This window comes from Rhinatrema bivittatum, chromosome 1 (assembly GCF_901001135.1).
Source record: "Rhinatrema bivittatum chromosome 1, aRhiBiv1.1, whole genome shotgun sequence".
NCBI classification, from domain to species: Eukaryota; Metazoa; Chordata; class Amphibia; order Gymnophiona; family Rhinatrematidae; genus Rhinatrema; species Rhinatrema bivittatum.
This window is the reverse complement of record NC_042615.1, coordinates 208892448-208904516: the sequence shown is the minus strand read 5'-3', so window position 1 is coordinate 208904516 and position 12069 is coordinate 208892448. Positions and strand designations below refer to the sequence as shown.

The window sequence follows — 12069 nt, the reverse complement described above, 5'->3', positions numbered from 1 at the left end:
CCATTAAGTTTATTCTTTATTTACATTTCTTATATTCCACAGTTCTCTAAGATTCAATGTAGATTACAATTCACATACATAATCATACATAAAACAAAATAAAATAGTATATATATATTTACATAAATAGTATAAAATACAATACAATGCATATTATTACAAAGCTATAAATAAACAGAATAAGATAAATAAAACATTTTTGTTCTGTAATCCACAGGACATTTATCAAGTCAAAAACTCAATCTATAAAAATGTGAAAATACGATTAAACAGAAAGACTTTGACCTTTTCCTAAACTTGAGGTAATCTAACTCACGCAGACTTCTAAAGGGATAAGGTTCCACAATTGTGGACCTATTATCCAGAAGGTCCACAGATCTAGTTTTCTGTAATCGACCACCTCACATAGCAGGGACCACAAGCAGTAGCTGAGATGATGATCGCAGAATATGTGATGGAATATATCTTTCCTGTTAAACAATTTTCTGTATAAAGAGCTTTATGTGTAAGTGCCAATACCTTCAGCTCAATTTTCTTTCCTATGGGAGGAAAGTGAAGTTGGTTCAACAAAGGCATAGTCCTAACCACTCATGGTAATTTAAAAATCAACCTTGCTAATGCATTGTGAATTAATTGTAACACATGCATAAGATATTTTGGCATTCCTACATATAAGAAATTACAGCAATTATTTATTTATTTAAAAATTGTTTGTATACCGCCTTTACAAAAATAATATTTGATCAAAATGGTTTCCAGCAAAACAAACATAATTATAAAAATAAATAATATATGAAATTTAAAATACAATTAAAATATAGAACCACAAAATAACATTAAGTATCATACACAAACAAGCTTAACATAAGTGCCATAATTCGACTGCAAGTACATAAAACGTATAGTAATGCAGGAGGGAGGAGGGGAAGGAAGAAGGGAGGGAGAAGGGCAGGGAAGAAAACTGTCAGTAATGAAGGAGACTGTAAATCCAATCAGCGCTGAACTTATTCTTTTATTAAGTGTTGAAATGCTTTTTGAAATAAATGGGTTGTTAATGCTTTCTTAAAGTCTCATGTATGTGTTATGAGACGAATAGAATCAGGTAAAGAATTCCAAAAGAAAGGAAGCTCCACAGAAAAGGCTCTTTTACAAGTGAACTCTAGCCTTGCAATTCGAGCAGACGGAAGATCTATAAATATTTTGTAAGGGATCTGATATGTCTTACTGGTTTGTATATCCTTAGTGTTGTGCATAGCCATGTAGATGCTGGATTATGAATTAGAGAATGAGTAATTGAGAGGATTTTATTAGGGATGTGAATCATGTGATCGATCGTCTTAACGATCGATTTTGGCTGGGGGGGGAGGGAAATCTGATCGTCATGGTTTTTTTTTTTTTAAATCATTAAAAATCGTAAATCGGGGGAGGGCGGGAAAACCGGCACACCAAAACAACCCTAAAACCCACCCCGACACTTTAAAACAAATCCCCCACCCTCCCGAACCCCCACAAAATGTTTTAAATTACCTGGGGTCCAGTGGGGGGGTCCCGGTGCGGGAGGAGGGAGGGCGGGAAAACCGGCACACCAAAACAACCCTAAAACCCACCCCGACCCTTTCAAACAAATCCCCCACCCTCCTGAACCCCCACAAAATGTTTTAAATTACCTGGGGTCCAGTGTGGGGGGGGGGGGGGGTCCCGGCGCGATCTCCCGCTCTCGGGAAATGGCTGCGTTAATAGAAATGGCACCGGTGGCCCTTTGCCCTTACCATATGACAGGGCAAAGGTAGCGCCGGTGCCATTTTGGTTCCTGACACCCGACGTCACGAGTGCAGGAGATCGCTCCCGGACCCCCGCTGGACCCCCAGGGACATTTGGCCAGCTTGGGGGGCCTCCTGACCCCCCCACAAGACTTGCCAAAAGTCCAGCGGGAGTCCGGGAGCGACCTCCTGCACACGGGCCGTATTTCCAATATTCAAAATGGTGCCATTTTGACTTTTGCCATTTTGCCATTTTGGTGCCATTTTGACTTTTGCCCTCACTATGTCGACATAGTGAGGGAAAAAGTAGCGCCGGCGCCATTTTGAATATTGGCAATCCGGCCCGCGTGCAGGAGGTCGCTCCCGGACCCCCGCTGGACTTTTGGCAAGTCTTGTGGGGGTCAGGAGGCCCCCCCAAGCTGGCCAAAAGTCCCTGGGGGTCCAGCGGGGGTCCGGGAGCAATCTCCTGCACTCGTGACGTCGGGTGTCAGGAACCAAAATGGCACCGGCACTACCTTTACCCTGTCATATGGTAAGGGCAAAGGGCCACCGGCGCCATTTCTATTAACGCAGCCGTGGCCCGAGAGCGGGAGATCGCGCCGGGACCCCCCCCCCCACTGGACCCCAGGTAATTTAAAACATTTGGGGGGGGGTGAGGGAGGGTGAGGGATTTGTTTGAAAGGGTCGGGGTGGGTTTTAGGGTTGTTTTGGTGTGCCGGTTTTCCCGCCCTTCCCCCCTCCCGCGCCGGAACCCCCCCACTGGACCCCAGGTAATTTAAAACATTTGGGGGGGGGGGTTCGGGAGGGTGGGGAATTTGTTTGAAAGGGTCAGGGTGGGTTTTAGGGTTGTTTTGGTGTGCCGGTTTTCCCACCCTCTCCCCTCCCCCGATTTACGATTTTTTGACGATAAATCGGGGGAATTGCTATTGTATCGCGGCTCCAATGATTTTTGACGATTTAAAATATATCTGACGATTGTTTTAAATCTTCAAAAAAGATTCACATCCCTAGATTTTATAGAGTATTCTAAATTTTACAGGGAGCCAATGAAATGAATAAAGAATATTATTATTACTCCTAGGCTGGATGCCTGGTTTCAAATTGGGATAGAAATACCATTAAAGGTAAAATGAGTAGAAGGGCCGATTGTAGATTCTGAAATTGAGGTAACGCAGACCAATTTGGTTTTGGTTGGATTTAATTTTAGCCTATTGTGCGAGAGCCAAGTACTAATAGTATTCAGATAAAGTGTGATCAATGACAAAGTGGATGACCAGGAATTATTGTAGGGAACCAGGAACTGAATATCATCTGCATAGATTTTGAATTGAATATTTAATGCTGAAAGGATACGGCAAAGAGGAAGTAGATAGATATTAAAAAGAATTGGAGATAATGCTGAGCCTTGTGGTACACCAGATGGAATTATGTATTGATCCGACGAGTGATTATTGATGTTAATTTGTTGCGACCTGTTAGCTAAAAAAGAAGTTTAGGACTCTAGCAGGAACACCAGTGGATTGTAGACCAGAAATCATGATCTGATGATTTATAGTATTGAAGGCTGCTGATATGTCTAAAAAACCCAAAGGGCCAGATTTTAAAAGGGTTACGTACGTAAGTTATGCACGTAATCCTTTTAAAAGCCCCCTGCGTGCGCCGAGCCTATTTTGCAAAGGCTCGGCGGCGCGCGCAAGCCCCGGGATGCGCGTAAGTCCCGGGGCTTCGCAAGGGGGGCGTGTCGGGGGCATGCCAGGTGGGCGTCGTGAATTTCGGAGCAGGGTGGGAGGCGTGTCGGGGGCGTGACGCCGGCCCAGGGGCATGGTCGAGGCCTCCGGACCAGCCCACGGGTCGGGTGATGGCGCGCCAGCAGCCCACTGGTGCGCGCAGAGTTACGCCTGCTTCGGGTGTAGGGGGGGTTTAGATAGGGCCGGGGGGTTTAGATAGGGTCGGGGGGGTGGGTTAGGTAGGGGAAGGGAGGAGAAGGTACGGGGGGGGGGGGGGGGGTGGAGAGAAAGTTCCCTCCGAGGCCGCTCCGATTTTGGAGCGGCCTCGGAGGGAATGGGCAGCGCGCGTAGGGCTCGGCGTGCACAAGGTGCAAGGTGCAAAAGTACACCAGATTTTATAAGATATGCACGGCTACGCGCGTATCTTATAAAATCTGGCGTACTTTTGTTCGCGCGCGCATAAGTTTATAAAATCTACCCCATTATGAAATCAGTATTTGAATCCATTCCACGATAAAGCATATCAAAGGAGGATAACAGTAAGGTTTCGGTGGAGTGACCCTTTCGAAAGCCATGTTGTGATGCATGCAAAATATCGTTATTTGTCAAGAACTCGGTAAGTTGGTACAAGATTACTGATTCAATCAATTTTGATAGAGATGGTACCAAAGGCAATGGTTCTGAGATTATCCAGGTCCATAGTATTTTTTTTACTTGTTTTTAACTATAGGGAGGACCGATGTTCTTTTTAGGCTATCAGGAAAGTGGCCTGATTCAAGGGATTGATTTACAAGGCAACATAAAAAGCTGCTAGTTAATGGAGCTATGGCTTTAAAGATGTGCCTGAACATGGATTTAAAGGTGAGTTGGAGGTTTTCTGTTTCTGAATGATAGAATAGTTGTTTCAGAGACAAAGAAAATTCTGACCAATTAGCACTAATAGAGGTATTGGTAGAAGTATGAAAAGATAAATGTTGGAATTCTTTAGATATGTTGTCTACTTTAGACTTGAAATGGTTTGCTATTTTGTTACAGATGTTATCATCGTAAATACTTATATTACTTGTGTTCAGCGTAATTAAGGATTTTACAATATTAAAAAGAGTATTAGGACTACCATTGGCACACGTAATTTTCTTAGCATAATAGGTTTTTTTGGCAAAGTTAATTTCCTTATTGTATTTCCTTAGAGTACAGTAATAGGCATTTTTAGACTCAGGAGATTTATTACATCTAGATGGGAATGGACTAAAGCTTGAACAACCATGCAAATTTCTTGCAAGGGAAGAAGTTCTCATAAAGACTTAACCATCCTTAATTTTAAAAAAATGCTGTATGAGTTGTTATTTTTTTAACTTGAGCTTGAAAGGAAAGCTCAGAATCCAGTATAATGCCAAAATTCATGGCTTTCATACAAGGGAAGAACAAATCACAAATCTTCACAGTCAGAGCACAACTTCTCCATTGGGAACCCACCTGCATTCTCACTCAGTATATAAAATTGTACATCATCTGCATATAGTTTATAATATAATCCAAGGGAAGACATAAGAGAACCTAACTACTGCATAAAAATATTGAACAACACCACAGATAAGGATGATCCCTATCGAATATCTGAGGAATTCTGGTACCAAGCAGAACTGTTACCCAACATGTAAACTTGCTGCATTCGACGATGCAAAAAAGAAGAAAACCATTGTAAAACTGTATACCCAATATCATTTTTTTGTTTGGCTAGTGCTTTATATATTGATTGCAAATGTTTTATTTTGCAAATCACTCAAGGCTGTGTATAGGCAGTATCTTTGTATCTTTGCATCTAGGCCTTCCGTACTCCACTATCAAACCTCTCCAAATGTTACAGAACGCCACCACTAGAACCATCATGAATGAACGCAAATCCAACCACATAACCCCCCTCCTCAAAGACCTCCACTGGCTCCCTATACCATCTCGCATCCTATTTAAGACCCTCTCCATAATGCACAAATCCATCTACAAAAACAATTCCACATGGCTAAATGAACCTTTCCGACCCACACACTCCTCACACCCAACCAGAGCAAACCTCAAAGGCACCCTTCATATCCCATCCCTCAAGAATGCTCGCCTCACCTCAACAAGGGATCGCGCCCTATCTATTGCTGGCCCCACTCGTTGGAATGCTCTACCTACATACCTCCGCCTCGAGCCCTGCCCCTTTAAATTCAAAAAAATGCTAAAGACCTGGCTTTTCCACCAGGCATATCCTGACTAGATCCATGTACCTCCATACCTCACCTTCCTCACCTTACCATTAACCTCATGCCTCTCTAAGTTAGTACATTTAATATGTTACCTCTCGTTCTCTTTATCAGGCTCACCAGTATAGCTGCCTCCTGCTGCAGCACCTTGCTGCAACATGTTTCGTTATTTTGTCCCCCTCCTCTCCCTGTTCATTGTATTTTCCATCTATTGTTTGATGTAATCCGATATGATGTGCCTACTAATGTTGGTATAGAAAAGCTGTTAAATAAATATATAAAACATTTTAAATAAATAAATACCCAAACTCCTTACACAGGAGGTGACATGCAGCACTGTGTCCTCAACACAGATAGATAATGGGATATTATCAACGATCCTGAGTTGAATAACCAGAACTTCTGTTATGGACAAATTAAACACTAGCTTATTGTGTGTAGGGGTGTTTGCGTGAGTGTGTGTGTGTGTGTGTGTGTGTGTGTACATGGCTGTTGGGAGGGAGAAGGCTGGAGTGTGTGTCTGTATTCCTGTGGTTGAGTGGAGTGCGTATGGCATGTGGTATATGTATGTACCTAAGTATATATGGGAGTCTGGGTGTATGAGGCTGGGGGGAGGGGGTGGATTTATAGGAGTATGGAAGAGCTATGTTTGGTGGGAGGGGCCAAAGCTTTCGGTGTGAATGCATGGAGCAGTATGAAGGTAGTGTGAGTGGCCAGGGAGCTGGTGGAAGGTGTAGATGGGAGAGCTGGGATGGTGAGTCATGCATACATAAGTGACTGGGAATGTGTAAATTGGAGGTAAAGTTAAGTTTTTTATAACATCCATGTAACTGACTTTAAACTGTGAAAATTAATGCAAATCTAATTTGCATGTTACTAATGCAAGCTAAGTAGTGTGCCTTGATGGCCAATGTTAATGCACTTTAGTACGCTGGCCCCTCAGATAGCAGAGACAGTTGAAAAGATGCTCCTTTGAAAAGGGGAGAAACAAGTTGTAGTGAAAGAGATTAGGTAAGAGATAAATGAGAGAAAGAGGATGTTAGTGAAAGGAGAGAATAAAAAATAAAAATAAAAAACCCTGAAAAAGTGAAAAACTGAAATGTAAAAGATTTACGTACAAAACTGGTTGGAGAAATATTTAAAAACAAAAGATTTTAAAGGAAATTTTTTTTTCAATATGCAAATGTATGCAGGCATGCTACAGAATTTCTAACCTCTGCCACAGATTCTACCCTGCAGGAAATCATGGGCTTGGTTATACCAATAAGGCCAACTAAAATGTGGAAATAGGTGTGGACATTATATTTTATAAATGACTTGGTTATGATGTATGACCATTTCAGACCTTATTTACATTGATATAAAGTACAATGCAAATATTACAATCATGAGTCTTTTTTTTTTATCCTCAGTGTTTCCTATGCAGCAGAGGCATATAAATGTTTGAGAAAGTATGCAATATATGGACCTGATTCTCTAAGGGGTCGATTTTAAAAGGCCTGTGCTCACGGTTCCTGGTGCGCGCTCATTGACGTTAGCTATTTTATAACTTGCGCGTACTGGCATGTGCATGTTATAAAATACAATCCCTGCGCGCACACGCGCGCCAGATGTTTGTTTGTACATGTATGTGCGGGCGGGTGGCCTCCTCTGCACGCAGGGGGTGGGATTTTTTCAATTACAGGCAGCGAACAAATCGGGCTTCTTCCCAGTCCCCTCCCAGTCCGCTCCAATTAAGTAGCGGACTGGGAGGGAACTTCCCTACACCCCTATCTAACCTTCCTCCATTTCCCCTCTCCACCCGACCCCTAAATTTATCCAGCTAGCCCTTTTTTTTGGTTTTGTAACTTACCTGCTCTGATGAGCAGTAGTTAGTTACGTGTGCCCGTGCTTCCCAGGGACAGCGTCTAATGGCGCTGTCCTGGCCTGCCCCCCTAACCCTTTCTTCTGGCCCGGCATTTCGGCATGTATCGGGGGTTATGGGCATGGCCGGACCCTTTAGAAAATGCGCGCAGTGCATGCAGGGCCCGACAACATGCGTAACACCCGAATTTTACATATGCGGGCCTTTTAAAATCTGGCCTTTAATTCTTTTCCCGTAGATACAAACTGGAGAAAAGCCTTAATGAATCTGGCCCTCTTTATATAAACTGGAGAAAAGCCTTAATGAATCTGGCCCTCTTTATATATATAAAGAAAAAATATATATATGAATGACATTGGCAATATTTGATTGTCCCTCTTATTATTGCAGTGGATGCTACTGACACTTGGTGGTCACTGCTGGTACTGCAGTCTCACCATAGTCTGATGGAGAGGAGAAAGGGCAGAGTGATGGAGTCACACTGGGGAGAAGGTGTTGGCATCAAACTGGGAAGGGAGGATGGGACTAGAGATTGCTTGGAGGGGGCAATATTGAATGGGATGTGGAAGGGGGGGGGGAATGTGCTGGGGTTGGGCTGAAGAGTAGGGAAAGAGTGGTAGAATGAAGGAGCAGGGGGGGAGAAGGTCGGGGTCATTCAGTGAAAGGAGGAAAAGGTGTGGTAGAGGGAGGATGAAGAAAGAGTGTGATTGATAAAGCTCACCTTCCTTTCTCGCTTACTCGCTCTGTTCACTGGGGTCATTCTAACGGTGTAAACTGGGGGCAAGGGACTAATCCTCATCCCCAAATTTACCCCTTGGTGGGGGGTAAATGCTGCAGAAGTGAGTTTAGGCACTTACCTGCCGTTTTTGCCTCTCATTTGTGAGCGGACTTTTCACTAGTTTTGACATAAGGCAGAGTGGTGATTGTAGTGCTGTCAAGGGTTTCAGCATCGTGCCCGTAATCTGAGTGGATATCAAGCTGCATGTCCTCCACCTTCTGCCAGATATTTCTGATGTCAGGAGATTGACCACATGTCCCAAACAGGATAATGAGACTTGTACCTGTTTCTGAGCAGGGGGGTCGGCCTTAAAATCCATGTAAATGGGATTTATTTAGCTTTTCTTAGATTGCAGGGCCTGTGGAAACCATAATATTTTATTTTTAAATATGGGATTTGGATATTTACCAAGTCCCAACACTGAGTGAATCGACTGATCCCCCCTCTGTTTAAAATATTACGATTATTGCAAAGCGAATCTTATGCCAGAAAGGAAGAGATGCAAGTAATACTGTTTCAGAGTTTGTCATTTGCATCCCCTGCAGTCCTATATCTTATCTTCAGAATTAGTCAGCTCTTCCTCCCTGGCATCCTGTGCACAAATTCAGAAGCCACTAGTGCTTTTACGAAATAATTCTGGTAGACTTGGTTCTTCGTTCAGACCGTGTCTTCATGTATAATGCACAGCAGTGTCACACTACATGGGGAAGGGGGGAGGAGAAGAAAGCCTTGTAGCGATTCGGAGCTGCATTTGCAAGGCGATGCCAGCAGCCATAATTCCGCTCCGTGCTTGGGCGAGATTTCCATGATTCACTTCCAATTTTGTACTGGGATGGCTAGCCAGCAAATTGCAATGTTCAGCCGATTTAAATGAAGGATCACGTTTAAATGATTGATCTGTTTTTCATCAAAGGGGCTAAAAAGGGTGATGGTGAGCCACACAGGGAAAAAGTAAAGGGTTTTCAGTCACAGGAAGAAAATGAACTCGGGATCCGACAGCAGAAGCAGGAGGCTGCTCGTGCGCTTGGCTGCGGGAGTGCTAGAAATATTTTCTTTATTGTCTCATTAGAGGTTGATTCTCTAATGCTCCTTTTCCAGGGTGGACTGTGATTTACATCCCGGGTGCACTGATGCCCTGGATTTCAAACTGCTATCCAGTTGTTGCCAAGCAGCTGCTGTACGTGTGGGAGGTTAAAATCTCTCCGGGAGTGTTAAATCAAGATGAGCATGACATGTTGACAGATCACTTGAAATAATCCTCATAGCCCCCTCCCAGTCAAAACCTTAACTTGCATATATATATATAAACCTCTTGCATATATATAAACCAGGCTTTGTCGTTATCAGCTGAAGGCAGCGCAGCATGGGGGTTAAGAAATATGAAGTGACTAGAGAAATAAAACACGTTCTCCTTTTTAGGTGAATTATCAGCTTCAGCCTCCTGCTGCTACCGTGAGGCTCCTGATTAACAACACCAACACATCACCACCGGCAGCTGTGTTTGATCTCCTCTTGTCAGACAATGTGACAGGGCTCCGTGTTCAGGATAGCAGCGGTGTTAGAACTGGAAATGGAACTCAGACCTTCAGTAGAGCATCTTTGCAAGGTGACCAACTGATGAGAGAGAGGGAGGTGTAAATGTATTTCCTTTGATGTTTTCCCTAACATAACTGCTTATCCAGGCTGAGTTGTTCAATTCACTAGCAATGAAACTTGGAGCTGATGTTCTCTCTACCCTCCCTTTTTTTTTTGTCTATAAGTTAAATGTGATTCTCATCATCCGGTTGTAATTCTTGCTATGAACTGTGCATTGCAAAGTGTGCTTGCTAAGTCTTCCTTCTGATGTTTTGGATTTTCATTTTATAAATATAATTTTATGCTAGTGGAAATGGCACATTTTTAAATAGGTATGTTCAGTCTTTTTATTTCTATAAATTGTTGTTCCCAACACACTGTTTAGCCTTAACTAAAGATAGTTTGTTTTTATTTTTCAAGATTTCTTTATATATTCTTATATTCGCTTGGAATTACTAAACAGCATATCAGTCTCCAGTGTTTATAATCTGTTGAAAGCAAACAAAATAGAGCAAACATTTAGTTCCATTTATCTTGGTGTGCTGTGAAGGGAGGAAAAAGGGCCTGGTTCTAGCTGAATGATTGATGGTAATGAATGAGAGGTTGAGCTGCTGGATCTCAGTACACCGAGCCAACATAACCATTCCTTCATAGAGTTTATACCCAGGGGAGAAGAAAAACCACAGTTTTAATAAATTAATTTGCAATTTAAAGGAGCATTGTGGTAATCTGGGAGCAGCCACGGACTCCAGCCGGTTCCTCACATATCTTTATTGTTCATACAAAAGCACAGAAGAAAAGGCTGCTGGGACAGACATAATAGACAGTTTTAGTATACTATGCCTTCTCCATCCAACCTGGGGCCTCTCTGCTTTCTAGGCCTCGTTTCTTATCCACAGGTTAAGGGCAGCACCCTGGGACCACAATCCCCTGCCATGCTGTTCCTTAAAGTGGACCGGTCTAGATATATTTTATTTATTTATTTATTTATTATTTTTTATATACCGACATTCATCCGGTCCCTTAACGTGTCCTGTGACTTTTCCTTATCCACTGTGTTACAAGCAGTTCTCAAATCTGGCAAAACTTCCGCTGCTACTTATATTTTATCTTCATTTAACGCCAGTGGATATGGCTTTTGGTATGCTTACACCGCTCAACAAAGATGGAGAGGCAGGCAGAGAAAAAGTTCTACATCTTATTTTGACTCCAGCCCCCCAATTATTATTAAGTCCAATTCCATTTAAATGAGAACCTTCAGTGAGCAGCGACCTGTAAATCAATAGGTTAAAAAACTGCATGCTAGCCACACTGCATGCAGAGTGCTCCCAATATGGGGCAGATTTTAAAATCTGTGCGTGTGGGGTACATTTGTACACGCTACCCGGTGCGCAAAAATGTACACCCAATTTTATAACATGCGCATGCGCTGCCATGCGCATGTTATAAAATCCGGGGTCGGCGCGCGCAAGGGGGTGCACACTTATGCACCTTGCGCGCTCCGAGCCCAAGGGAAGCCCCCATGGCTTTCCCCGTTCCCTCCAAGGCCGCTCCGAAAGGCCTTGGAGGGAACTTTTCTTCCACTCCCCCCCTTCCCCTCCCTTCCCCTATCTAACCCACACCCCAACCCTACCTAAATCCCCCCTACCTTGTTTTACTTATTTACGTCTGCCTCTGGCAGGCGTATCTTGCGCGGGCTGGCCAGCTGCCGGCACGCCATCCCCCGGCACAGCCGCTGTGCCGGAGGTCTCGGTCCCGCCCCCAGACCGCTCCCGGATCGGTGCCATGCCCACTATCCTGCTCTCTTCCCGCCCCTTTTTCAAAGCCCCGAGACATACGCGCATCTCGGGGCTTGCGCGCGCCACCAAGCCTATGCAAAATAGGCTTGGTGTGTGCAGGAGCAGGTTTTCGGGGTTACGCGCGTAACCCTTTGAAAATCTACCCATATGGGTGCAAGGGTGATGGACAGACACGGTGAAGCCAACAGGCACATTCACTTTGTTAAGAAATGTGCTCTATAAAACTGGGAATTCCTCCTGCTGTTTAGCGAACCTCTGCAAAATCTGTTTATGCAATGAGGATTCCTGACATGAAATGCCTACAAACCTATTGTGGGAGG

At 43.7% G+C, this 12069-nt stretch overlaps 1 protein-coding gene across 3 annotated transcripts in view; it reads left to right on the top strand.

The window, feature by feature from the left end:
- The window catches only part of EVC2 (EvC ciliary complex subunit 2), a 440866-nt gene that overhangs the window by 69264 nt on the left and 359533 nt on the right, over positions 1–12069 (top strand). For 2 of the 3 annotated variants that reach the window (XM_029591151.1, XM_029591169.1), the window contains exon 4: positions 9795–9981. In XM_029591151.1, the coding sequence (XP_029447011.1) occupies positions 9795–9981 (187 nt within the window). Of the gene's footprint in view, positions 1–4217; positions 4349–9794; positions 9982–12069 lie in introns of all 3 variants that reach the window. The other variant, XM_029591159.1, reaches the window with a different exon arrangement.